The sequence below is a fragment of the Talpa europaea genome, assembly GCF_964194135.1.
Source record: "Talpa europaea genome assembly, chromosome: 1".
Lineage (NCBI taxonomy): Eukaryota > Metazoa > Chordata > Mammalia > Eulipotyphla > Talpidae > Talpa > Talpa europaea.
In genome coordinates this window covers 47205278-47232567 of record NC_140073.1, presented here as the reverse complement: position 1 = coordinate 47232567, position 27290 = coordinate 47205278, and the positions used below count along the sequence as shown (strand labels likewise).

General features: G+C 53.0%; 1 protein-coding gene across 3 annotated transcripts in view; it reads left to right on the top strand.

Moving 5' to 3' along the window:
* The window catches only part of ARRB1 (arrestin beta 1), a gene marked incomplete at both ends in the record, with an annotated part of 69377 nt that extends 51692 nt beyond the window's left edge, over window positions 1-17685 (top strand). For 2 of the 3 annotated variants that reach the window (XM_084231308.1, XM_084231306.1), the window contains 12 exons: window positions 3190-3234; window positions 3976-4172; window positions 5451-5510; window positions 6312-6379; window positions 8446-8581; window positions 9371-9455; window positions 9866-9938; window positions 10813-10950; window positions 11916-11999; window positions 15311-15381; window positions 16159-16213; window positions 17574-17685. In XM_084231308.1, the coding sequence (XP_084087434.1) occupies window positions 3190-3234; window positions 3976-4172; window positions 5451-5510; window positions 6312-6379; window positions 8446-8581; window positions 9371-9455; window positions 9866-9938; window positions 10813-10950; window positions 11916-11999; window positions 15311-15381; window positions 16159-16213; window positions 17574-17685 (1124 nt within the window). Of the gene's footprint in view, window positions 1-3189; window positions 3235-3975; window positions 4173-5450; window positions 5511-6311; window positions 6380-8445; window positions 8582-9370; window positions 9456-9865; window positions 9939-10812; window positions 10951-11915; window positions 12000-13203; window positions 13228-15310; window positions 15382-16158; window positions 16214-17573 lie in introns of all 3 variants that reach the window. The other variant, XM_084231307.1, reaches the window with a different exon arrangement.
* Window positions 17686-27290: the final 9605 nt, after the last annotated feature.

The following is a 27290-nucleotide window of genomic DNA, read 5'->3' as shown; positions in this document are numbered from 1 at the left end:
GAAGTGGCTTCCTACTTCAGTCAGCAAACCTTTACGGAGCAGTTACTGCTTTTCTGTTCAGCTGAGAGGAAATGATGGGAAGTATTGAGGTGAGAAGAGCTAAGGTGTCCTGAGAGATAATAAGGAGGATGAGGATGATGGTAACAGCAGCTGCCACTTACAAGGCTTATGATGCACCAGACACCAGGGGTAGCTACTGTTACTATCCCTGCTTTACATACGAGAATAAGGTGCACAGAGAGGTTAAGTGACTTGCTCCAGGTCACAGAGCAAGTAGATCAAGGAGCCCAGATTCAAACCTAGGCAGTTTGGCGCCATAGAACCTTTGCTCTGCTGCCTCCTGAGGGCAGAGAGGGTGAGAGATGGAAGGGAAAACTTAGGCCTGTGAAATGGAGGCTGTCTTTGCTGACGTGAGAGTCTTGCCAGAGACTGGGATGTGGCTGAAGGCACCTCCCAAGGTCTTATTCTTTCTAGTTCTGGGTTTCTCAGCGTCAGCACTCTTGACATTTTGGATTGGCTAATGCTTCACTGGCGGGGACTATCCTGGATGTCGTAGGAGAGTTAGCAGCATCCCTGGCCTCTACCCATTTGACACCAGGAGTACCCCATCTCAGTATGATATAGGGGCACAGGGGAAACTTTCTCCCACTCCTCTGGATTCTTCTCAAGCTGGTTGATCAAATTAACATCAGATAGATTACTAGGAGAAAAATAAAATTTGATTACATTTGTATGGAAAGTCTACATGGATGTGGATTCTAAAGCCAACGGAGCAAACTGAGGGTGTATGCTGAGCTGAGGATAGGGGACTGGGGTTTCATGGAGAGAGGAGGGGGCTCACATGATGAAGGGAGGGAGACTCATGGGATGGAGACCAGATGCTCTGTAGTACATGTTTGCCCTGACATGTAGTAAGTTTCTCCACTGCCTAGTACCTCCAATGTTCATTCTTCTAGGTAGTTAAGGGAGTGGTAGAAGTTCCCTTGTGAGCCTGTAGGGCCTGAGTTGACCTCGGTTTGAGATAATGCACATGCCAAAGAGACACGTCTTGGGAAGACCTGTTCTGGACACCCTGAGAAGTCTTGTCCTTCAGTGTCAATCAAAAATGACTTCTACATTGCCAAATGTAGGGGAGGCACAATTACCCCGGTTATACCCCTAAGAAGTATAGCTCTTGTTAGAGGGGCCCCCACCTCATTGCCTCTTGCTATAACTGTTTGAGGGCGGGAGGCCCAAAATGACCCCTATGTTATATATATGGGGACAGTGAGACCTTAGAGAGGTGAAGTTTTCTTAAAAGGCACATGAACTACAAGAAGTGAGGTTGGGAAGATGGCACTGAAAACTGCAGGTGAAGAAATTGGGGTGTGTTGCTTGGGAAAAAAATCACAGAGAATGACCTCTGTCATCCCACTCATGGGGGGCGGGGTGTCCTGGGGCCAGGAGGATAGGAGTGACCTGTGGTTCCAGAGCGCAGGCACAAGTGCAGGCGGGCGTAGAGAGAGCACAGCAGCAGGTTTCAGCTGGCAGGGAGGGAGACCTTCTTGCATTGGGCAGGAGACCTGGGAAGTCCTTTGTGAGCAGAGTCCTGCCCACTCCAGGGTCTTACCTTGTGGGCCCAGAGCAGGGTGACCTTACTTTTCTTCCCTGCCAGGGTCTGGGGACAGTTTGGTGTCCTTGAAGCTTAGTGTCCCCTTCTGCCATTTGCATTTCCTTCCTGAACTGGCTCTTGGAACCAGGGAGCAAGCATCCTGGTGTTCTCCTGTGCACTGTGGCTAGGAGAAAACCAGCTACACACACACACACACACACACACACACACACTCTCTCTCACACTCTCCTTCTTTGAAAATGGGAGCATCTACTTCCCACTAGACCTTGTACTGGTCTCTGGGGATCCCAGAGAATTCTGGAGTGTTGTCTAGAGTTCATCAAATGACTCACAGTAAGAAATACTCTCATCACCACATGGCTCTATGTCTTCCTGATGCTTATGTAACCCCCATGGTTCCCCTTCAAACGCAATGGCCAGCCCAAGCCCCTGACTTGCAGGACGTTTCAGGTCAGGCCTGGCCCTCCTTCCTCTGCCCCATCTAGGGTGCTTCTCCCTTTTCTCATGAGTTGATGACCCTTCTTGCTCTTTAAGACCTGGCTCTAGCCTCCCCTGACCACACTTCCTTGGCACCCCTGGTTGGGGGATCTCTTCACTGATTCTCACTGAGCCCCTGCCCAGGCCCACAGGAAATACCTGCAGTAGGTGGAGTGAAGATGCGGGGCAGACTGTGCTATGACAGTGTCCCTTGCACCTGCCCGACTCTGGGGCAGGACTGGGAGCCCTCAGAGAAATATGACCTGAGAGAGAGAGAGAGAGAGAGAGAGAGAGAGAGAGAGAGAGAGAGAGAGAGAATGGGTGAGGGGGAGGTTCAGCAGGTGTGGCTGGCAGAGTTTCCCAGCGCTGGCCCAGGGCGTCAGGCAAGGCAACGACCCCTGAGCCAGTGTTTCTGGCTTCCCGGGTTCTGGGCGGAGGACGTGTGTCCAGCAGGACTCTACACTCCCAAGGCCAGGCTGAGGGACATGGCGGCGCCCGAGCCAACGCTGCATCGCACTTCTCATGTATTTTACACTTACTTTGTCCTCACAGGAGCCCTGTGAGATGGGCACTGCAGGATCACCACCCTGATCTGCACACCCCGGGCCTGAAAGCCTAAAATTATTCAATAGTTAGATGCAAAATTTGTTCAGTGGCACAAGTTGAACTGAGAGGAATCAGCTTTTGCCTTAGTGTCTAGGTGAGAATATTCTCGTTTCTCTATGGAGGTATGAATGCTTTTGATCGTGGGGTGCTGCCTCAGATCCTGCAGAGAGTGTGGCAGAGTATTTGGAAGATGTACCCTAAGGCATTTCTACAATTCAAAACTTCTACACTCTAAAATAAACCTGATAGTAGAAGTTTTGAACTCAGACTATTGTTATTACTACCAGATGAAGAAACAGACAAGTTAAGTGACCTGCACAAGTCACCAGGTGGTTCTGTGAGACAGGTGGAGGATAGAGTGGAGAGGAAGCTGGGAGGTGGGTGGGGCTGTCCCCCAGGAGCTGGCCTCCCCATTTCTTCCATGGAGGTTTGGGTTTGGCCGGTGTTTGGGAGGTCACGTTGGGAGGTCTGCTCACTCTCTGTCCTTCCTGCAGATGGTGTGGTCCTGGTGGATCCTGAGTATCTCAAGGAGAGGAGAGGTGAGGCTTTGCCCACCCCCTGCCTGTCCAAGGCCTTCCCTTCCTCCACCAACTTCAGACTTCAGCCATGGGCCTCCCTGACTCGACATCAGCTATTCTTACTGCCTCTCCCTGCCCAGCCCGGCCGGTTCTTCTCTCGACAGCTCCAATGAACATCAGATCTCCAGTGATCTCTGGCTGGGCCAGCCCTGCCAGTGTCCACTTTGGGGGAACCTTTTCAATGCCCCAAGCACTTTCCCAGCAATATATCATGGCATTGCAAGGCTGGAGATGAGAACAGGGTAGGAGTTAGGGTCTCACTTTGTAGAAGAGGAAACTGATTCCTGGCAAGGTGCAGGGATTGTCTAAGGTCAGTGGGAAGACAGAAGGTAGGGGTTGGGCTGGGACGAGACCCCAGGCCTTCTGGATACCATCCAGTGCTTCTTCCCGCTTTGTTCTCTCTTCCTGCTTTGACTCCTCCCCAGGCCCACCAGGCAAGGCCCCCTAGCCCTATCAGGCCATCTTGTGCGCCCCTCTACACAGAGGGGAGGACAGACAGACCCAGCAGTCAGCATCCACCTCCTGCCAGAGGCCCAGCTATGGCGGCCCTTCAACACCTCAAGGGCCCACACAGCCTTCCCCAGGGGAGCTTAGGGCAGACCTGGGGCCTCCCGTCACGTCAATCTCAGAGCTACAGCTGGCACTCTGGGGGGCTTGCATGCTACCCCCCACGCCCCTCCTAAGTGCCCCCTGTTCCCACAGTCTATGTGACACTGACCTGCGCTTTCCGCTATGGCCGAGAGGACCTGGATGTCCTGGGCCTGACCTTTCGCAAGGACCTGTTTGTGGCCAACGTGCAGTCCTTCCCGCCAGCCCCCGAGGACAAGAAGCCTCTGACACGGCTGCAGGAGCGCCTCATCAAGAAGCTGGGCGAGCACGCCTATCCTTTCACCTTTGAGGTCAGGGACTGCCAGCCCCTGGGGCCCCATTCCAGAAACACCACCTCTGGGAGGCCCTCGGGGCAGGCACTTGGGGGCAGCTGGGGCAGCCACTTGGCACCTAGTTTCCCAGTGTACGCTGGGGCCCGGGACACGGTCACTTACACTGCCTGGTAAGTGTCTCTTCTCTGGTCACTGCCAGGGGGTCACTCGTGACCTCTGGGCTCCGTCTGGTGGCTGTCAGCCCGTCTCTTCCCTCAGACCGGCTGCCCACTTGCCAGGCTTCGGCCCAGCTTGCAAACAAGGGATGGCAAGGAGTGGTTTCCCTGCTCTGCCATCTTCTCATCCTGCGATCCAAGATTCTGGATTTTAAGACGTCCTGCTTCTTGGACTCTGAGTCTGTGATTCAGGGAAATCCTCTCCTTCGTTTTCTGTGAGAGTCTGCGAGTCATCCTCTCTATTGTAGATGTGTTAGTTTCCTGCTGCTGCTTAACAAACCACCCAAACCTGGTGGCAATGAAACATACAGACTACACAACACACACATATTACAGTTCTGGGGCTCAGAAGTCAAAAATGGTTTTTAGCAGACTAAAACCAAGGTCTGGGCAGCCCTGTGTGCCTGCCCCACACTTGAGGACAGAATCTGTTTCCTTGCCTTTACCAGCTTCTGGAGACACTCCCATTCTTGACTGTGGGCCACGCCCCTCTCTTCCTTGACGGTGGGCCACACACCCCATCTTCCAAACCATCAGGGCCAGTGTTCTATCCATCACTCTGTCCCTGGTTCTTCCACCACTGTTGGACCCTGTTGGGGGACCACTGTTAAGGACCCTGGGGACCATGTCATCCCACCTGGATAAGGACCCCATCTCGAGATCCTTGACTTAGTCACACCTGTAAAATCCCCTTAGCCACATAGGTAACATAGTTGCAGGCTTGGGGAGTTAGGGCATAGACATTTTTGGGGGCCATTAGCGTGCCTACCAGAGTAGGCTTCATGGAAAGACCTTTATCAACTGTTTTGTGAGCATGGGGCTGGGCTAAACCCAGCAGATACAGAAAAACACTTCAATCAACTTGACTGGAGGGGCCTCTGACTCCGCCTGGGACATGGCTTGGCATGGTCTGTGGGGGAGACGTGGTCTGTCCTCTGGAGCCCCTAGTCTGATGGAAGAGATATGGTCGGTCCTTGGGGGCCCCTGGTCTGATGGATGTGTGTGGGTGGCATGGGTGAGGGACTTGGGGAGGCTGGTAGTGAATGCGACAGGGGGCTCATTCTGTCTGTCCCCTTACCAGATCCCTCCGAACCTCCCATGCTCTGTGACGTTGCAGCCAGGACCTGAAGACACAGGGAAGGTGGGTCACCTCAAAGGGAGCCTCTCTCTGGGTCTGGGACGCTTGTGTCCCCTGTCCATGATTTTTTCTCTGGGAGGTGCTAGAACCTTCCCTGTTGAAGCTTCTTCATGCCTGGACCAGAATAATCCCACCTTAGTTAAGCAGGCAGGGTGGTGGATGGCTGATTCAGTGACATGCCAGAGGCTCTTCCGAATCACTCCTGGCCTCAGTGTTGGCTACAACAGGACTACCACTCGCCTCACAATCTCTTTTTAAAGGTGCAGTCATCACCATTTACAGGAGGGTACTGAGGCTTGGAGAGATGTGACACCAGTAGTGTCCTGGGCCCCGGGACTCTGAGCCCATTGTCTTGTCTGGGCAATAGAGCAGCCAGGCTGTGCCTTCCCATGCGGGTGAGGAGATGGCGTGAGGCACAGAAGCAGCACACCCAGGACAGTGTCTGCACACAAGGTGCTGCTGAGGTACCTGCTGCATTTCTGGGCAGCTGTCTTGATGAAAATACCAGGCGAGGTGGTACCTGGAGAGTAGAGCACCATGAGTGTAATCTGGGAAGTCTTTTTCAGGCAGCTGGGAAGCAGCTGATCAGAAAGTTGATGGGGAGGCAACCGGAGAGCGGTAGCCACAAAGGGGGGACAGCGCAGCTCTGGGACTGAGCGTGGGCTCCACAGTCAGATGGAACAGTAGAGGCTGTGGGGGCCCACTGACCCACCCGGTGTTTTTATAAAATGGGAGGGTGGGCTCGCCATGCTCTTGGGACTCTGCCCTCTCCAAGGCCTCGTGGTCAGTGAGCCCTTTCCACAGGCCTGTGGTGTGGACTATGAAGTCAAAGCCTTCTGCGCGGAAAACCTGGAGGAGAAGATCCACAAACGGTGAGAGGGTGTAGCTTCCGGCAGGGTGTGACTGTCTGCCACTGGCAGAGGGAGGGAGACAGGACAGGCTGAGTACAGAAAAAGATAAGTAACAATTCCTGGAAGTGTGCTTGTGAGGATAGGAACAGTCACATATTCCAGCCATGACTGAGAGGTCATGGAGGACTTCCTGGGGGAGGTGGTTCAATTGCTCTGGCTCGGGTCTCAGCATTTTTTCCTGTCACCACTGTACTCACTTCCACTCATTCTCTCTGCCGCTGGTCTTGTCTCCTCCAGACCACATCTTTTTATTTTGTTTTAGGGTAAAGATTGTTTTAAACAATGAGCAAGACATTCCCTAGTCAGCCGCGACCCCTGTATTTCAGTTGTATTGGGAGACCCTCAGTAGGAGGTGGCAGGGGTAGGTTGTCAATGGAGGCTTCTAAGCAAGGAACATCAGTGGAGAAGGTGAACCCAGGGGGGTGTGCATGTAGAGGTCAGCCCTGTCTCAGGAGAGCAAGAGTTCTGGAGAGGCACAGTGCTGGGCTGGCAGTTAGAAACAGCTGGCCCTGGCTGCTGGGATGAGCTGCCCAACTCCATTCTAATATCTGTCCCTCCTGGAGTCAGTTACTGCCTGGTCTCAACCTCCTATGCTGTTACACCCCCTCTCTAAGTCAAGGTGCTTACGGGAGCCTGGCTGGCACTGCAGCCTTCTAGGGAGTGGGTTGAGTTGCCACCTGGTGGCTGCAGGCTGTATTGCAGATTGGGGGCCGCTCCATCTCCAGTTTGGGCATCTGGTGTGGGGAGATGTGACCCTCCTCCCTTGCTTCTCTGTCCACCTTCTCTTCTTAAGATCTGGCATCAGAGGAGAGAGAGAGTGTTGTGGACTGTGAGAGGGAACCTGACCAGAGCTAGCAAGAAGTGACATTGGCCGCTACCATCACTGAGGGAATATTTACGTCTGCACCATAGTCGCTACTAATAATTACATAGCGACTGTTATTTAGCAAGGACTTTTAGGTGCCAGGCATTGCTCAAAGTTATGGTCATGTATGAACTAGTTGAATTCTTGTAGCAACCCCCAGAGGCATGTCCTGCCATGGTCCCCCTGCAGATGAGAAGACTGAGGCATGGAGGCTGATGTACTCAAGGTCAAAAAATAAGAGGAGAGCTAGGATTTTAATCTTGCCATCCAGTTCCAGGGAATGGAGGCAGCTTCTTGGGAAATGAGGATGCTGGCGTGGCTAGTCTGCCACGGAGAACGCCTTGCTGAGCGCCCATGTCCTCACTGATGCTGTGCCCTGGCTTCCTCCCTGATCCCCAGCTCAGCAGGGCCTGTGCTTTCTCACTGACCCTTAAACCCTTCCCCTGGCCTGCTTCCCCCTGGCCCGCCGCCACTGCCACTGCATCCACACCCATCACTGAACCTGTCTCCTTCCCGAGCCCCCACTTCTTCATGGGGCCCCTGTCCCCTCCGCATATTTTTATTTAATAGACATTTAACAAGCACTTACTATAGGGCGGGCACTGAGACTATAGGGCAGGCCCTGGTGCTGAGAATTAGCTGTGGACAATTTAGACAAACTTCTCTGTCCTTACACTGATAGTGACATAGGGCTGCAGGCAGTGAAAACAATTCCTTTGTTATCACTCTGGGTACTGGCATACACCCCACTGGGCTGCCACAGGGGGATTTGGCCTCCAATATTGAGGTGCTCAGACCAGGAGAAGATCAGAGTGGGCTGGCCTAGGAAGAACAGGTATTTGGCTGGGTCTTGAAGAAGGAAATAGCTGATGGCAGAAGCCAGAAAAAGGTGTTCTGGAGAGGCAGGATGCCAGTGCCGGGGAAGCCCAGAGATAGGACTATTTAGATCACCAGGAGTGACAGTGAAGAAGTTGGGAAGACTGGGGACAGAACAGGAGAGGATAGAGGGGTGCCAGGTGGTGCCGACCTCCAGAGTTTGGATTAGATTCTAAGGCCCCGGGGAGCCATGGCGTCTCTTGAGCAGAAGGAGGATATAAGGATTGCAGGGAAATGGGATGGAGGCAGGTAACCTGGTCATCATCACTCTGCCCATCTCCATTAGGAATTCCGTGCGCCTGGTCATCCGGAAGGTTCAGTATGCCCCAGAGAGGCCTGGCCCCCAGCCCACGGCCGAGACCACCAGGCAGTTCCTCATGTCGGACAAACCCTTGCATCTAGAGGCTTCTCTGGATAAGGAGGTAGGAGGCTCAGACTGGGCAGGGCTGGGAGGTGGTCTAGCAGAGTAGAGACCCCCAACCCCAGCCCTCTCATGGCCGCCAGGACTCCTTGGGTAGGAGCTTTTGTCTCTAAGACTACAGGGTTTAGGAAAGCTGAGGAAGAGCTGGGGAAGCCTCTTGGGACCTAAAGGAATGACATTGGGGGACCTGAGGCCGAATGATGCGGCTGAGCTCAGAGGTCCGTATACCCTCTCCAAGGGTCCTGGGTCCTGACCCTCTTCCCACACTGCCAGCTGCCCTTCTGATGGGCTGCCCCCTCACCCTCTTGTGGGGCAGCTGAAGGCAAGTGCTTGGGTCAAGATTCAAGTTGGGCCTTCCAGTGAAGACTGAGTGGGCCAGCCCCTCCCTCCCTGCCCCTGCCTCTTCTAGACCCTCCATGTCTAAAATTGCAGGATCTCAAGGGACTGAACACATGGCCTGCTCTAATCCCTCCACTGTACAGTGAGGGGAGCAGGTTTAGGCAAGTGGCAAGGTCACGCTGCTCTCCTCACCATCGTTGTTACTGGTATTACTTCTGGTGACCCAGCCGGGACTGGACCTCAGGAGTATCGGTTAATTCAATGATCTTTCAAGGTTCCTCAAAGGAACTGCACTAACAAACCTCATGCCTGAAGCTCAGTGAGAAGCAGCTAATGAACTTGGGGCCAGTGTCAGGAAAGCCAAGGTGGAGGGGAGCCCCAGGAGAGGTGTGTGGGATGACTCCTCTCCCTTAAAGAGCTTTGGTATCCCCCTATCCAAACCCCTATCCAGATCTATTACCACGGAGAGCCCATCAGTGTCAACGTCCACGTCACCAATAACACCAACAAGACAGTGAAGAAGATCAAGATTTCGGGTACCGGGCAGCGGGCTGGACGGGGCAGGCTGGAGGAAGGCCTCCCGAGGGTTGGGGCGGTTGAAAGCTCTCCCTTGTTTCTAGCCTTGTAAATACCCCCGGCCCGCAGGGAAGCACAGGGCCTGCTAAGCCAAAGGCTAGGGTTTTTGAGGCTGGTGACATGGGCTGCTTGTTGGCCAGGTAATGAGTTCAGAGTTTAAGCCACCTCTTCTCTCAGAGTCCCTGGTTTCTGGGCAAAGCTGTCCTTGAGGGGAAGGCTTTTTGCTTCTGGCAGGGGATGGGTGTGTCTGGGCTGCCCTCCGGCTGCTGGATGGGGGCAGTTTCCTGCAAAAGCCCCAGTGGACTCTGGCTGTTGCCCTGGGCTGCTCAACCCCTGCCTCACACCACCTCGGTTCCCTCTTCTTCCCCAGTGCGCCAGTATGCAGACATCTGCCTTTTCAACACGGCCCAGTACAAGTGCCCCGTGGCCATGGAAGAGGCAGAGTAAGTGAGCACAAGCCCGGTCTTGGGCATGTGGGATTGGCTGGGGAGAAAGAGAAGCCTGGGTCCAGTTCCAGGCCCCAAAATGGCTCTTTGCCACCAGGCAGAGGGCTGGGCCTTGACTCCTCACCACTCAGAGTAGATGATCCAAACTGCCTTTTAGAGACCATTCACTTGATTTAGCTACAAGAAAATGCATGTTCCAGTCAAGAGAAAGACCCACGAAGGCTAGAATAATGAAACAGAGCTAGTGAATTAAGGAAACTGGGGTCCTCTTTGCACTGCACAAGGGATCCAGACTGAAGGGAGAGACTTTCCTCTGAGCTTCTTGACGGCCACGGCATAAAGGGCGAGGCAGTAGGCACATAGCTTCCCTGTTTAATAAAGGAATGACCCAGCTCACTGGGCAAAAATGGAGGGCAGAGAGGCAAGCCGCCCACATACCAAGGACACACAGGAGATAAGGCCAGAACAGTTCTCACTATAGGACCTAGCTGGGGAATGTGTGGGTGTGTTCACAGCACAGTTCTTTCAGCCTTGCTGTGCGTTTAAAAACGTTTCATAATATAATGTTAGAAAAAAAAGTCCATGTTCTCCGACCAGTCAAAGAGCACAGGGCCAAGTAGTAGTGACTTAATACTGTGCAGATGACAGCTACTTGCCAAGCAGGAGGCTGTTGGCTCGCCCCCAAGTCACTGTTTGCGTGGGGCATGGTTGGGCCTCTTGGGTGGTGGCAATGTCCCTGCCAGAGCTGAGCCTGGCTCACAGCGCCTTTCCGTGGGGTAGGAGCAGGCCCCGCTCCAGGGCCTGTGTGTGTGTGGAGATGCTTCTGGGGGCGGGGCGTGGGCATCTCCACATCTGCCTCCCTTCTTTCCAGCGACACAGTGGCTCCCAGCTCGACCTTCTGCAAAGTCTACACGCTCACCCCCTTCCTGGCCAACAACCGAGAGAAGCGGGGCCTTGCCCTGGATGGGAAGCTCAAGCATGAAGACACCAACCTGGCCTCCAGCACCCTGTGAGGCCCCACCTGCCCTAGTCCCAGTCTTTCAAGGATGTTCGCCCTGCCCCCAGTGTGTCCACACCTGACTCAGTCCCCACCAGCACCAGCTCAAGGCTTGGGTGGCCCGAAGCATTATCCTCAGGAATTTAAACTGCTGGGGAAGTTGTTCCCCTATAGTTTCTCCTAACCAAGGGTGACCCAGAAAGTAAGATGAACCCCTCAACTTAGTTAGTGCTGGGCTGTGCTGGCTTCTTTAGGGGAGGCAACCTAGAGAGGCTTCCTGCAAGAGGTAGCAGCTTTAGAACTAGTATCTTGTCAGATGGGGTGCGTCCTTTAAGAGGGTGGTTCCTGGAAGGGTCCTAGCAGGGAAAGATGGATCAGGAGGGGCCTGGAGAGAAACAGACCAGATGTGGGGATACCCATCAAAGGCAGGGATCCCAGTGCTAAATGATCTCTCTTGCCCAGGCCACTTTGCTGTAGCAGAGACCTGGGGGTGTGGGGAGCTCATCTTGCCTGCCCTGCTGAGGTCTTGGGGGCTTCGGCTGCCTCTGCAGGACCCCTGCTACCACTCCCCCATAGGCCCCATGCTCAGCCGAAGTGGTCTTACCACCTCCGTGTGTGCTCCCCACCCGCCTCTGAATGCTTGGCCTTTCCTTCACCCTGGCTAGGACCCTACCTGTCTCCAGACCTACTTGAAGGCACCCCCTCCTCCAGGTGTCTTCCCTGCTACCCCTTCCCTCCCCGTCCTCTAAACTCTGGAGAAGCAGAGTAGGAAGAGCCTGCCCCGTCCACGGGACCCAGGCCAGAGAGGAAAGGCTGACCCCCCAGCCAGACACTGAGGCCAGGCCTCTGAGGCCCCTCCCTTCTCACCCCTGGGACTCTGTTTGGCCGGGGTAGGGGTGGTGAGGTGGTGGTGGGGTCCAAAGAGGCTCATGCATCCAGCGGGCTCCCATGAACCTCTTCTCCATGTCACCTTGCAGGCTGAGGGAAGGCGCCAACCGAGAGATCCTGGGCATCATTGTTTCCTACAAAGTGAAAGTGAAGCTGGTGGTGTCTCGGGGCGGGTGAGTGCTCCAGCCCCGTCCCAGAGCCCTGAGTGAGGGGCGAGTGCAGGGTGGAGAGGCCCCATGGCCAGGCCCCTTCTGTCTGGTTGTGGAACCTCTTGGAGCCGCCACACGGGTGAACAGGGCCTGAAGACATCCTGTTCCTTGTCTTCCTCCCTCCAGCTCCTCTGCCCCATCCCCTTCCCCTCATCCACTCCAGAGGCCCCAGCCCCTCCCCTGGCCCCTCATCTTTCTCTCCTCCCCTTACCTCCTCCTCCTCCTCTTCCCTAGCCCCTATCTGGGCACACCGGGTGATGAGGCTCTGCTTGGGGCCTCTAGAGGGGGCATGCCCCTCACCACATCTTGGGCACAGCACCCTCTACACCCCTCAACCCCACCACCCCCCTCTCAATCCCGCCACCCCCCTCTCAACCCCCCACTGCCCATGCTCAGGCTGATCTGGGGAAATGGCTAAAGGAGCTCAGAATCCCAGAGCTGGAGTGAGGCCCCCATGCCACAGCAGGAGGAAAAGCACCCCAGACACTTCCTGGGCTCCTCCCTTCTCCAGGGCATGGGCTGGGTGCTGGGGTCCTGGCAGCGGACCTGAGATATTCTTGCCCCAGAGCATGGACTGGCAGAGGCTCTGGTTATAAACCTAGAAGCAGGATTTCTAATTTGGCAGAGGCGTTTTTTCCCCCCAAATTCATACATCATCTCTATGAAAAATTGAAAAGCATTAGACACTGAGAGTCCTTTACTAGCACAGTAACACTGTGCAGTTGGCAAGTGTAATTCTCACCACGCATCACAGGATACCTCGGAGTCCCAAATCCTATGTCCTGAGACCCTTGCAGCCCCTGTCGTCTTCCTTGACAAGGCCCCTCCTTGACGGATCCTCAGTGGAGCCCAAAGTGCCAGCTTCTGCCACCCTTTGTCCCCCCTCCTGGGGCCAGCAGCACAGGGCCTGGTTTTTATGTCTCTTTTACAGAAGAGAGTCTTGGACTCAGGGAGGCGTCCTGCAGTGTTGGCTGAGCTGGGCCTGGCTCTCAGTCTCTCCCCTGCCAGGGCCAATGCTCTATGTATCCGTGAGTGGGTGGGTGGGAGAATGTTCCATGGGACTTCTCTACCCCCAACGTACAGCAGAGGTGGTGAATGAACATGCTTTCTTTTTCTTCCTCTCTGAACTCTCTCCTGACCACCCTCCCGCCTCCTCTGACCCACCCAGCCTGCTGGGAGATCTTGCATCCAGGTAAAGTGCCCTCCCCCACCCCCAGTCTTCTTGATCCATCCACCTTCCTGGAGGGCCCACAGACCATTAGTCTGATCAACTGGAACCACAGGGCACTGGGTTGGAAGGAATCTCAGTGGTTGTTTTTGATCCCTGGGTTCAGGCATGTGCTGGGACTAGAACTTTCTCAGAAGCACTAGACAGATGCAGTTTCTCTTTTACCCTACTCTTCCATCCCACCCAAGAACCAGGGCCTTGGCAGACAGCGAAGCCAGCTTCATTGATCTGGAGAACAGCCCCCAATCTGTCTGAATTACAGAAAGGTTTTGGAGAAATGCAGGCTGTGTGGCTTTCAAACTTCTACACTAATGAGAAATAACCGCTGGCTGAGTGTTGCTAACAGGTCCACTTGTTTCTATGAGGCCCACTTGTGTAGACAAGTTCCCTTGTAGCCAAATTGGATTCATGTATATTTCAAAGTTGCACGTGCCCCAGAGCGTAACCTGTGCCCCTGCCACCTCCTGCCACAAGATGGGTCATCTCAAAAATTTGTAGTCCATTTGGAGAGGCGACATTCATCCAGTTCACTTCATTTCAATATAATTCAGTAAAAATGTGCTGAGCCCAAACTTACACAGAGTGTTTTCCGGAGAAGACTCAGATGGCCCCCGCCCTTGATGGGTGTGGCCTGGGAGAACGTTCGGGCCTCCTCACATCCTGTGTAGCTTTACTGAAGCTTGGCAAGCTGTCTTCTACCGACTTCCATTCTGACAGCTCGCACTTCCAAGGGAACATGGAAAAGCAATGCCCTTTGGAAGAAAAAGAAAAAAATAGCCAAATAGTTTCAACAGCCTTATGAAGCCACCCTGTTCCTACCAAGGGGAAGTGATGATTCTGGCAGATGTAGGCTTCACAGTGACACCAAAGCTTTTACCTACATCATCTCCCGGATGCGGAGGCAGGCGCTGATGTCCCCATTTTCCAGATGAGCTCAGTGAGACTGGGAGCTGTAGGGTGCCTGCCAAGGAGTTGTGGGCGGGAGGAGGTGCTGGAACAGACCTAGTTGCAGCTTGTGCCCCTGCCCAGTCGTTCGTTCCACTGGAGCTGGCAGCAGGGCTGGTGAAATGAGCCTGTGCCTGGAGGTGCTCACAGCTGGCTCCTAGGGTGACACTACCCCAAGCTGCGAGGAACAGGCTCCTTTGTGGGGTGGAGAGCAGAGCTCAGTTCTGAGTGTGATCACACAGTGGTTAAGGGTGTGATGGTGGAGTCAGAATCCTTGGTCTGTCCCATTGGGATTTTAGGGTCCCATTAATAGCTGTGTGGCTCTGGGTAAGATCCTTTTTCTCCTCATGCCTCAGTTTCCCAGTCTGGTCATTGGGTATAATAATGGGGCTGTTGTGGAGATTACATGAATTTCTCTAAGATAGTCCTTGGTATAGAGTCAGCACCACGCAAGTGTCTACTCTTACCCTGTTGGTCAGTGACCAGGGGAGAGAGGCCCAGTCAGAGGACTGCCTGGTGGCACCGCTCCGGATCTCACACCACTCCCCACCACTCCCACCCTCTGTCCCTGCCTAGATTCAAGGTTTTACGCACACTAGAGACAGCCTGCGTCTCATCCCACTTGAATTTGGGGATGTGGTGTCCTCGGGTCGTTGTTCGGGTGGTGGGGTTAGGGGTACCCAAGCACGTTCACAGGCACTGCCCAGAGAGGGAGAGAGAGGGGGAGATGGGGTGGAGTAAAGATGTGTTGTGGTGGGGCGGGGTTTCAGCTCGGAAGCTGGACGTGATAAGGAGCCACTGTGCCCCAGGTGTGCACTGCCCTGGGCCATCCTCCCCACTCCTCCCAGCTCATTGGGGTCCAGAGATCTTTTTTGGGAAAGGGGGGGGTTTCCCTTTCTTTTTGGAGTCTGGAGAAGAGGCCTCCTACGCCACTGCTAGAGAGACAAAGCTCAGAGGGCGGAACTGGGGACGAGGCCAGACTTCCCGCGCTGCCCAGAGCTACCTCCTCTGACCACAAAACCCTGGGCCTCAGCCCCATACCCTTGGGCCTCACAGCCTGAGTTTGGGCTTGAGGCTCATCTGGTCTGGGTCTCTGTTTCAGCGATGTGGCTGTGGAACTACCGTTCACCCTAATGCACCCCAAGCCCAAAGAGGAACCCCCACATCGAGAAGGTGAGCAGAACCTGTGGGTCACTAGGGGTGGGGCTGTTTCTGAATAGCTGACCTCCTTTTCCGTCAAGTGCCATGTTTCCTCGTCACCCCACCTCCCTCTGGGTTAGTCTTCAGTGCACGGTCACCCCCCACCCCAACTCCTCGGGGTCATCTGTGAGGCTCACACTCCTGTTTACCTCTGATTCCCCGGAGAGACAGGTCTGCTACTGTGCTCCACAGAGGAGGGGGGGAGTCTGGGAGTGGAGGGAGACCCCTGGCCCTTTGTCTTGCATGGGAAGGGGGTGCATGGATACGGTGGGTCCTGGACACAACGTCCTCATTATTTTTCCACATGATGCCACCGTGGTGATTTTTCATGAAGTCTAAGACTGTTTTGGTCAAAGGAGACAATATTATAATATGTACCGCCAAGAAAGACAGATGTTCCCACAGTTAGACTGAAACACCATTCATTGTAAAACATGCCCCAAGCACAGGCCTGTGAAGACTTGACGCTGCTTTCCTGAGTTAGCGCGAGTAGTGCATGCTCTTTTCAGTCATGTCAGAGACGTGCTTGAAGAAGCAGGGCCTGGAGGCTTTTCTGTTCACCTGGGGCAGCCTGGGCACCCAGGACCTCCCTGGACCCTTCTCCCTGCCTTTAAGACAATTTGGAGTATTTCTAAGACAGGAGCCCCCTCCCGCCCCCTTCCTTTGTCCTCTCTGTTTTTGCTCAGTTGCCCCCAATGGGGACCTGTGCCCACTCACTAACCCGTGGGCCTCTGCTCACCTTGTGTTTAGTTCCAGAGAACAACGAGACTCCAGTAGATACCAATCTCATAGAACTTGACACAAAGTAAGCCAAACCCTGCCTGCAGATGTCTGGTGTTGGGGGGTGGGGGAAGGTTGGGGGGCAATGGTGTCATTTGCATATAGGTAACCCCTGAGGAGCAGCTGGTCTAACCCGGTCTGCTGAGAGCCGCCTCTGCTCACCTCTTCAGCAACCCGCTTGCCTGCATGTGACTTGAAGGACCCTCCGTGCCTGTTCCTCTTCCTCCTGCCTTGGTGGGGTCTGTCTTCCTCCCTCGTCCTTGCACGTCCGTCAGTCTGTTCGTCCATCCACAGCGCCTGCTCGGCTCTCACAGGGCTGGTTCTGTGGCCCTGGGCTGGGGCTTGCCTGCCCTGCCCACGCCCAACCAGTGGAATCGGGCTGTGGGGTGGGGAAGGTTCTGGGGATCTTGTTGCTTTTGACTCCTGCAGACCCCTGTGGATTTCCCTGCGGTCAAAGGCCATCTGTCATGGGACAGCGGCCAGAGTGGGAGGATCTGGGCCCGCGTCAGGAACCACTTCCAGGGCCAAGCAGCTTTCTCCCTCCAGTTCCAAACCCAGCCTTCCCTTGTGCCCTCAGGAGATCTCTGGAACTGAGGTCTCAAGTGCCCCCAGGAGGAAACCCCATATGGGCTGGCTGAATTCTGTGGGGTAGGGGAGTTAGGTGGGCCTAAGTGGACACATTTTATGGTAGCAGGGCACTCTGTTCTCGGATGGCAGTCCTCTGTCCTGAAACCTCACTCAGGCCCCCACACCCCCACCCACCCTGTCCTGGCTCCCTCCCTGTTGCCCCTTCCCTTGTCTCTCACCCCCCACCCCAACTCCTCCTATGCAAGCTCCCTCAGGGGAGAATGCTCACTCACACTTCCCTGCACAAAGAGATAAAGGGCCTTAGAGCTTTTCTCTTCAGGAAGCCAGGCCCACTCCTTGCTGTGCAGAAGCTTCCTGAGGGCAGTTCTGTGGTTGGGTGGGCTTGTCTCCTGTGGACCCATGTGCATTTCTTGGAGGGATTTAGAATGTGCTGCGAATCTGCTGGTGGCTGACCTCTCACAGCGAGAATAAGCTCTTCCTCTCACTCCAGCCCAACCCCAGAGCCACTGCCCTGCTCCCTCCATTTCCTGTGCCCCCTCTGTTCTTCAAGAACTGGGCCCAGCCCTTAGGCATGCAAGTCAAGCGCACGCCCCCTCTGGAATTTTCACATCTGGTTGGGGTCCAGATGTGACCATGCCCATGGATCATCCAGATGTGCCATCTGGCAGGCTTCCTGCCCAGGGGCAGCCCCAGAAGCCAGCCTCTGAATCCCACCTGGGACTGGCCAGCTGATCCCTGAGGAAGTCTGCTCCTCCTGCCCTGCAAACACACCCCGTTTTCCTTGTCTCTCCCACCAGTGATGACGACATTGTGTTTGAGGACTTTGCCCGCCAGAGACTGAAAGGCATGAAGGATGACAAAGAGGAGGAGGAGGATGGCACTTGCTCTCCGCACCTCAACGACAGATAGACTGGGCCGGCCCTCCTCCGGGCAGCTGCAGGTCCACTCTCACGCACTAGGATACTTTCTCGTCTTCTTCCTATTCTGGTTCCCCCTCCCCTTTGTTCTTCCAGTTTCTACCAGGGTGCCCTAGCGGTCTTCCAGGTCCTGGTGGTGAACCTCTGGCCTCAGGGTTGGCCCCCACATCACCATGCCAACAGGGCCACCCCTACCGCCTTCACCCCTCTCACTGCAGTCACTGCTCTGTCCCACCCCCCTTCTCATGCTGACCCCCAGAAAGGCCACCTCAGTTCTGGCCTTGGAATTTGAATAGGGATGGGCAGCAGAAAGGGGAGGATGGGGCATGAGGGCTTGGATAGATGGGAAGGAAGTATCCAGACGCTTGAGAAGATGTGCACATTCCTTGGGGGTTGACGGTGCTGGCAGCTAAAAGAGGACCATGTTGAAAGGCGCCCCCTTCTGGCTGGGAGGGGCAGAACTGGATAGGGTCTAGCTTTTTGCAGTTTGGACCCACCAAACACCTCCCCCCTGCTACTCCCATCCCTGCCCCATACTCTCTGTGTCTAATAGTGATATTGGTGAAGGTTCATAGGCCTCAGCAGTGGAGAAAAGCAACTGAACTGACTTTTTTACAGTAGTTTCCAGTCTAAGGCAAGCGGGGTGTGAATTAGCTCATTTCTATTTCCGTATCCTCAGGCGGTAACATCCTAGCTTCCCGGCATCTCATGTGTTGTGTCCTATCTGTAAAAATGGAGAGAAGAAAGGGAGGGAGCATCAAGCCCGGGAGTGAATGAGCACCAGGGTTTGGTTGGGCTGGCCCTACAGGCAGAGAGAGAGCACCAAAGCCACCGAACCCACAAAGGGGGACCTTGCCAGGAGACAGAGTCCATCAAGATGTCCTCACCTAAACAGGAAGGGGCTGCTGGGTAGCAAGGAAACCCTATATTTTCAGGGGGAGTTGATGACCTGCAGTAGTTCCCAGTATCATGGGTACCCAGTACCCATTGGCTGCTGCTGATGTCATTGGGACTTGGGGTGTTTCCAGGGCAGCAGGACTGGCAGATGAGACACAAAGCGTTGATGCTGATTCACTGTGTGACCTTGGGCAACTTCCCTTCTCTCTCTGGGCCTCAGTTATTCACTTGGAAAGCCAAAGGGCTTGGCCAGATAATCACAAAACACCCTCCCAGCTTCTGGTCTAGTGGGTCAAGCCAAAGACACTGTCTTTGATCTGTTTGCCTCCAGAGAGGATTCGCTGGACATCACAGGTGGCAGTCTTGGAGTGCTCCTAGTTCACCCACCCAGGCCTGGGGACCATCTGTCTTGGGACCGTGGGGGGGCCACCAGATGTCCAGCTGTGGCCATGACAAGCATGAACTGCTCAACCCTAGCGTCTGAGTATTTCAGAAAGACAGAGCTTGGATTTGCTGACTTGGGTGGGGAGGGCGGGCTGTGCCAGAGCCTGTGGTATTTCACAGCCCCTGTAGAGGCAGATCTCCTGAGGTTTACTTTATACCCAAGCAAATAAACTGATTATCAGGGCAGGGAAACCACTCCCCAATTCCTTCACCCCTGTATCTCTGCCCTGCAAAGGTAGGTAACAAAACTTTATTATACAAGTTATTCCAGTCTCGCTCCTCCTGGGGTAGACTGTGCTGCCATTTCCATGGTGAATTACTGGGTTCATGTGCCTAGAGGTACTGCACGCCACTCTTTCCCTTCTGAAGTTCATGAAGACTCACCCTAGCACCACTACCCAAGGTCAGCTCAGGGCACCCACACTCTCCTGGCCAGTCCTGGGGTCTTTGCTGCCGGTATCCCAGGCATCCAGCCAAGCCTCTGGGCAGCTGCAGAGTTGACGAGGTGCTGGAACAATGCATGGCAAGCATGTGCTCTCTGGAGTCTTTCTCTCGAAACTTGGGGGCTTGTACAAGACCTTTTAGGAATTGGGGTGATTATCCCACCTACAAACCTCTTCCCTCATCCCTAACCCATGCACACTGAAGATGTCAGGCCGGTTTCCTGAGCTTCCTCCACTCACCCTTTTGGGTTTATCCCAGTGTGGAACTGGAATTCCCTCATCTGCAGGAAGCTTCATAGTCCCACCTGGCCTTTTACAGTTTGGACACAGGACTGCAGAAGGGCAGTGGTCAAGTTCAGTCGAATTTGATTTGACCATCCTTAGCTGGCAACTTCTCTGCTGTGTGCCAAGCACTGGAGACACAGAGATGGTCCTTCCCAGGCCCTGTCTCAGGAAGTTGGTGGCCATGAGAAAGTTTCAGGGGGAGTAGAGTGGGGCCGAGCTTTCAGGGCTCCCTGGCTGCTGCTCCTCCATATAGTGCCTTGATGTGAATTAGAACAGCGCCCCCGTCTGGGTGGATCCAGCCCACATTAGAACGCAGTGTGGTGAGTGGCACAGAGGCTGGAATCTCGACCCCCTTGCCAGGATGGACTGGGTGCCTCCCGCACAGCATGGCTGCAGCACAGTGGGCCTCTCGGACCCAAGTGTTTCCTGAGGCTCTTCCTGAGAGGAAGACCTGACCATCTTTCCAAGCTCTGGTTGGCTCCAGACCCCGTTCCACCTGCAGCCCCCAAACATGCAGAGCGCCCCTCTTTCTGGAGTCTGGAGTCAGGTGAGACTTGGAATGAATCTGGGCATGGGGGAGCCCCATTAGGTCCCAGGCCCCAGCCCACAGTATTGACTCCGCACACGCTGGGGGCATGTGCTGACCACGCAGCTTCACCCTGGGACTTTCCAGTGGGCCATGTGGCTATCTGCCATACAGATAGCAGTCTAGGTGGGAAGGAAGAACAGAGATAAAATCTGCCAGGCAGAGGGCCATCTAAACTCCCTCAGCACTCTAGCCCCAGTGAGAAGAGTTCTCATGAAGATCAGGCCTGGGCTCGGCTCCAATTCACTGGCCGCCTTAACCTCAATCCCAGGCAGGCGTGTTGGGCCAGCTGAGGGAGCTGCTGACAAGCTGATTCCAACCTGGCGCAGTGAGAAGCAGCTGGCTGTCCCCAAGCAGCCGACAGCGCCCCTTGAGCAAGTCATTCAACCTCTGAGCTTGGTTTCTCTCAGTGGAGCAGTCACCCCCTTCCCCCCCCTGCCGTGAGGCCCTGAGGCCCAGGTAGGATGAAAGTGGGGACAGAGCTGAGTCTCTGTGGCCCTGTGAGTGCAGGGAAGCGGCCCGAGGTCACACAGGATGTTTGCTGGAGCTCAGCCCTCCTTCCACTGGTCTCAAGGTCTTGTGCCTCCTCAGTCGCCTCAGAATGAGATGCAGCCAATTAGGCTTTGGCAACTTCGCTGAGAGGGAAATGCAGACATTCTTCAGGAAAGCTCAGGGCGAGCAGGACAGAGGGAACAGGACATGTCACTGATGGTGGAGGTGGCATTCTGGACCCTCCTCGGGCTGGTCCCCACAGCTCCCATCTCTCAGACCCCACAGAGGCCAAGCAGCTTTAGCTCTGATTCCAGGTTAGGGAGAGTCCTCAGACCAGGGGGTCTGAAGCCACCACTACTACATCAGAGAGCCTGAAGGTGAGGCTGTGTAGCAATTGCCTGCCCCTTCCCTTCAGAGGGTAAGGGCCCCTCTAGGAGAAAAAGCTGTTGCCAGCACCTCCTGGTACCATTTACAAGGGATCCAAGCAGGAACTCTTTGCCCTCTTACCCTAGGAGTGGAATTGGGCTGGCCCGTCCCCTAATGGCTTCAGCAATCCACAAAGGCAGCTTCTGTCCTGCCAGCAACTGGAGACTGGACATTCTCCACCCATCCCAGAGGAAGGCATTAGGCCCCTCTCTTCTTGAACTTTTATAGGGTTTCATGGACATAGACCTATAGCTGTTCTGATGTTTTTCTTTTTAAAATCAACAAGGACCAAACCAAACGCCACCTTCCTGCCCCCTATGCATAAGCCTGCATTGGGCCTCCATAACTTTTGCCCTCACTCCAGGACTGAAATGGCCCACCTGTGGGGCAGGCGCCCCACCTCTGCCCTTCTCTGCATGATCACTGCACAGTGGCTTCACAGTGGCTTCAAAGAGAGGCCAGTTGAAGGGGGAGCATCCTCCCCCCATCACACTCTCCCAAATCTTCACCCCGAAAGGGAAGTCAAAGCACAGGTCCCCAGGACCCAAGATCAGTAGACACGCTAAAACAGTTTTCAAACCAGGTCCTGTGGAAACCCAGGGGTTCCACAGAGCTTTGTCAGGGGCTGTTGAGGTGGGAAGAAGGGGCCGGAGGCAAAGGCTAGGTCTCCAGCCTTGCCCCTGTTCCCACTTCCACCAGAACAACTCTGCTTTTATCTGTCTCAACTCTCGGGGCTTCACCTCCAAACTTTCTCTTGAAGAATAACGTCTTCAAACCACTATCCTGAGGTTTGATCTTAGACCAGCAAGCACAGGTTCTAATCTTGCTTTTCATGTTGGAATGGCTCCAGCATTGCAATACAAAGTATCTTTGTATTGGAACTTGGGTCAGAGACCCAGGCCCAAGCACTTGCTTAAACACACACACACACACATACACACACACACACTTGATGGTTTTGTAGCCCACCCACCCTGAAACTGTGGCCTGGGTTTGACTTGGGCAGGAGCCTGGTGCTTAGTGAGGACGTGGGCCTGAGTGTCCGTGCAGCGTGGGGGGATGTGGCGCAAGGAGGCCCAGCCCCACTCAGGACTTACATGCACTTCAGCGTGACACCCCACTTCCCTGTCCAGGCCCATGGGATGACAGCGGGAGCGATGGGATGGGAGGAGAACGTGATGAGCTTCCTCCTTACGTCTGTACAGCCAGACGCATGCAAGTCCAGATTCCATGAAAGACATGAGGAGGAGGACTTTATGGCTAAAATCCAATCCCCTCCAGAGACCTTCTAGGCAGCAGGTGGCTCCAGCAATTCTGATAGGATTCTACTCCCACGTTGCGGACAACCCAGGATGTGGGCAGCAGGTGGGTGCCTGAAGAGAAAGGGTGGTCCCCCACCGCAGTTCCCTGAATTCTCTTCCTGCCAACCTGGCCCTCTGCCGGGGCTCCTCGCCAGGGCTGACTGAGGGGTAGGCCCTTTGGAGAGACCTGGGCCAGCCCTTGGCACAGAACCCTGCCTAGCACCCTCCCTCCCCCAAACCATCAGGGCATTCTAGATCACCATGTGAGGCTCAGGGCACAGCATGCCATGTGGCATGGGAGAAAGTGCCAACTGGTATTGTACGTCCAGTCGAGTGTGCCCACTGACATCACTCTCCCTAAGTGTCTGATGAGGCAAGTGCCGGGCTGTGCCACCTCGCAGGGGTTACTGCAGCTCACAGGGGTTACTTACAGAGGTGTAAAGGAGAGGGAGGGGCCTCATGGGTCGGGCTGCAGCCACTGCAGGTCAGCAGAGCCCTGGGGGAACAGGTGTGAGGGAGCTTTCGTGCTCCTGGGGCCCCTCACCGCATGCTGCGTCTTCCTACTGAGCAGTGCTCAGCCCGGCATGTAGCCTTGGGTGCACCCTGGGGTTGGGAGCTGCAGGTGGCTGGGACAGGTCTCCAGGTCTGTGGCCCTTCTGTTAAGTGGTTACTTTGTGACACCCTCATTCCTGGGTCACCTACCAGGTTTCTCTGTTGTTCCTGTGGCATTCCTTATTATGTCAGATAAGTTATTGCAGTTTATTCAACTCTAACAGGACAAATGAAAAAAAGAACCATAAATAAAAAGACCAATAAAGGTCTTTGGTCACAGGTGCTGACTGTGCTTTTATTTCTGTGTCACAAGTTCATGGCAGAGCAGAGAACAGGAAAAGCTGTCCTCAGTGGCCCTGGACTGGAGGATGAGGCCTTGTCTGAGCCAGATGATTTCTTTCCTTGTATGTGTCCCTCCCAAGGAAACTGGCAAGAACTTTCTCCTTCCTTCTCTGCTGCTTACCAGCCTAGGGCCTTGGGGAAATTGCCAAAACATCTGATGACCCCCAGGTTGCTCCTGAGTGAGGCCAACCCTTCCATCTCTGGCACCACCGACCATGTCAGCTGGAGTCCTGCCCAGCCCCAGCCCTGGCCCTTCTTCAGTTCTTATTGTCCGCTCTGCTGAGTCTTCAGCAGTTATTCAGTTATCCCGGACTTCCCACTACCTGTTCCAACAAAACACATGCGTAGGGTGGGAAGATGCAAAGTTAATAGACCATGTTCTGTATTAACACAAAAGGAAGATGCCCGCCAATGTAAGATGACTTTCCTAGAAAACTGACTGTATACAAAAAACATTTTTTATATTTCTATAAAATAACATGCAACTTGGGTCACTTCTGTTGACAGAAAGTGATGTGTTTGCTCCTGTGGACCCAGCCAGAGAAGGGAAGTGGGAGGAGACACTGACAGTTAGATTTGGAGTCTTCATTGAGCCCTTGTTCAACTCCCCTCCCATGTGGAATGGCTCTACCCCAGTCCAGATAAGCTAACCAGTGATGAAGTTCAAAAGGAGAGCACTAGCACTCCTAGGGTGGGAAGGCAGGGGGGTGTGATACTAGACTGAGGAACCAGACAAGCCTACAGGGACATCGAGGGAGAAGGCATCTGAAGAATCCAGAACCTAGGAGAAACACAGGTGTTGGGGATGCTGCCCAAAAAAAGTGGGAGAAATACTCCTCTTTCTGACCCCACCATCTCAGGCCAGTGCCTCCTATTGGCAGGAGCTGATTAAAAGCAAATTTTTGAGGAATCTTGGGAAATGCAGTTTGCAGTGGTCAGTGACCTGAAATACAGAGCAGAAGGTGAGGGGTTAGATCTGAAACCAAATAGGCAAATCACTGGCTCTTCTTTAGTCTTTTCATCCAAAACATAGAAATAATCATACTGGCATGGATCCCACAGTTTGGAAGGAGTACCCTGACATCTAAACAAGATGCTAAACATGGGAGAGGGGCTAGTTGTTGCCTCTTGGCTGTGAGCTGTCCCCCTGCTGTCAGTGACTTCATGGTGCTTTCAGACTCCATTTTTCTGAGCTTTTTAAAACTCCAGGAAATCCAAATAAACTGGTTAGGAGTTTCAAATACTGCCCCAGACAGAGTAAGCCCACTACAGCTTATCTCTCCTACTGATTACATAAAAATCTGGGGAAAAAAATACAAAACACAACTAGCTAATGATGCTGAAAATTAAATACAAGCAGGCAGATGGTGCAGGGGAGGAAAAAACTGAAGTCATCTGCAGGGGATGAATTTCCCTCTGTTTTCTCTTTTGTGACTTTGTGTTGAGATGAGACCTACCCCCACCTCCAGAAGGCGAGACTGCCCTAAAATTGGTTGATTGTCTCTTGGAATAACAACAACAAAATTGTTCCGTAGAGAATTTTACCAGGACATTGTGTAATGTCTATACAATGTAATATTCACAATGTCCAGGAAACAATCTAAAATCACTCAACATACAAAGAGCCAGAAAGACGGGACCAACTCTCAAGTGTAAATTCATTCAACATTGCCAATCTAAGATGATTTAGATGTTGGAAATTGAGCAGCACATATCTAAATGGTTCAAAAGGAAAATACCCTGAATTAAATGAAAACACAAATAACTAAATGTATGGGGTGCAGCTAAATTATTTTAATAGATGTAGAAAAGTCATTTGGCAAAGTCCAACATCCATTCATAATGAGAAAAAAAAAAAACCCTCAGAAAATTTCCTTAATCTGAAGAGGGCATCTACAAAAACCCTACAGCTACATCACACTTAATGATGAAAGACTATTTTCCCATGAGAAAAAATTCTGATGAAAAAAATTAAAGAAGACCTAAATAAATGAGAGGTGCACTATGTTCATGAATGGGAAGATTTAATATTGTTAATTTGTTGATTCTCTCCAAATATAAGACAGGTGACATGCAATCCAAATCAAAATCTCTGCAGCACTTTTTGTAGACCTAGACAAGCTGATTCTAAAATTCATGGAGAAAAGGGAAAGAACTAGATATAGCCAACCCATTTTTAAAAGAAGAACAAAGATCCACTACTTGATCTTGAGACTTACTATAAAGCTACAGTCACAAAGACAGGTAGGTAGTGGTGAGAGACTAGACATCCACATTGATAAAACAGAATCAGGAACGCAGACCTGCACACACACTGTTAATTGATTCCACAAAGGCACAAGGCAGTCCAGTTGTCTCTTCAGTAAATAGTGCTGATGAGGATGTGGAGGAGCTAGAACACTCATATGCTATTGGTGGGAATGTAAAATGGTACAGAAACTCTGGAGAACAGCTTAACAGTTTTCTTACAAAAGTTAAACCTACTTATTATAAGATTTAGCATTTTGACTACCAAAAGAAATGAAAAATTACAATCCCATGAAAACCTGTATGTGAACATTAATATTGGTTGTATTCATAATTGTCAAAAACTGGAAACAACCCAATGTTCTTCAACGAGTGAATGGATAAACCGTTATACAGCCATATAATGGAATACGACTCAGCAATAAAAATGAACAAACTAGCAATACTTGCAACATGGATGAATCTCAGATGCACTATACTAAGTAAAGAAGCCAGACTTAAAAGGACAAAGGTATGATTCTACTTAAAGGATATCCTGGAAAATGCAAAAAAAAAAAAAAAAACCCAAAACTCAAAAACTGTGGGGACAGAAAACAGACCACTAGTTGGAAGTGACAGGGGTTGGGGGGACACTTGGCTACAAAGGGTCAGCAAGAAGGGTTTGTGGGGGGTGAAGGAGCTGCTCCATATCATGATCATCAAAAAATCAGAACTTTGGGACATAAAGAGTAGCTTTTACTCTATGTGTACACACATTTTGACTAAAAAAAGGAAGCTAAACAAGTCTCACAAACTGCAAACAGTATTTATTGCATATGTACCATCTGCTGAGGCTTATGCCATACCCTGAAGACACGAAGACAATCCCTTCCTTCAAGACAATCTGAATTATTAGGTAAGGCATGAATTATTAGGGTAAGGCATGATCACAAAGGTCTGGAATTGAAGAATACTGGAGACAGCACTGATTTATGTGAGCATAAATCATCTCTCATCTGATGAGATCTCATCTCTCATCTGATGTGAGCATAAAACAGTACTGCGCAGCGCCTGGTGGGGGAGGGGGGAGGACAGGCTTCCTAGAGCAGCAATTGCTTCAACAGAGGCTTGAAGTACAAGGCAGGAGAGGAAAAGTTTCGGACATTCCAAGCAGAAGGCATAATACATGGGAAACTGCAGGGTGAAGGTTCCTGGGATTCCAGGGATCTGTATGGTGTGGTTAGGATGACAGGAGCCAGAAAGCTGGCAGGAGGCAGGACTAGACCACTGCTATGGAGAGGGATATTACAGATGAGTCCAAAGAGCTTGGTTTTTAATCTAGAAAACCATGGGGGCTGGTTTTAAGTAGGGCAGCAAAAGGGAGCAGATTCATGCATTTTTAGGATTAATCTGACTGCATTTCAGAGAATGGACCAGAGGAGGTGGGATGGGGCTGGAGGCAGGGGTCCCAGGGAGGAGCTGGAACAAAGATCCCTCTGAGACATGTTAAGGCTGGTACCAGGTAGGCAGCGAAAGGAGGGCAGATTGGAAAGGTGTTCAGGGACAGAGTGGTCAGAATGGCCTCTCATCTGATGTTTGATTT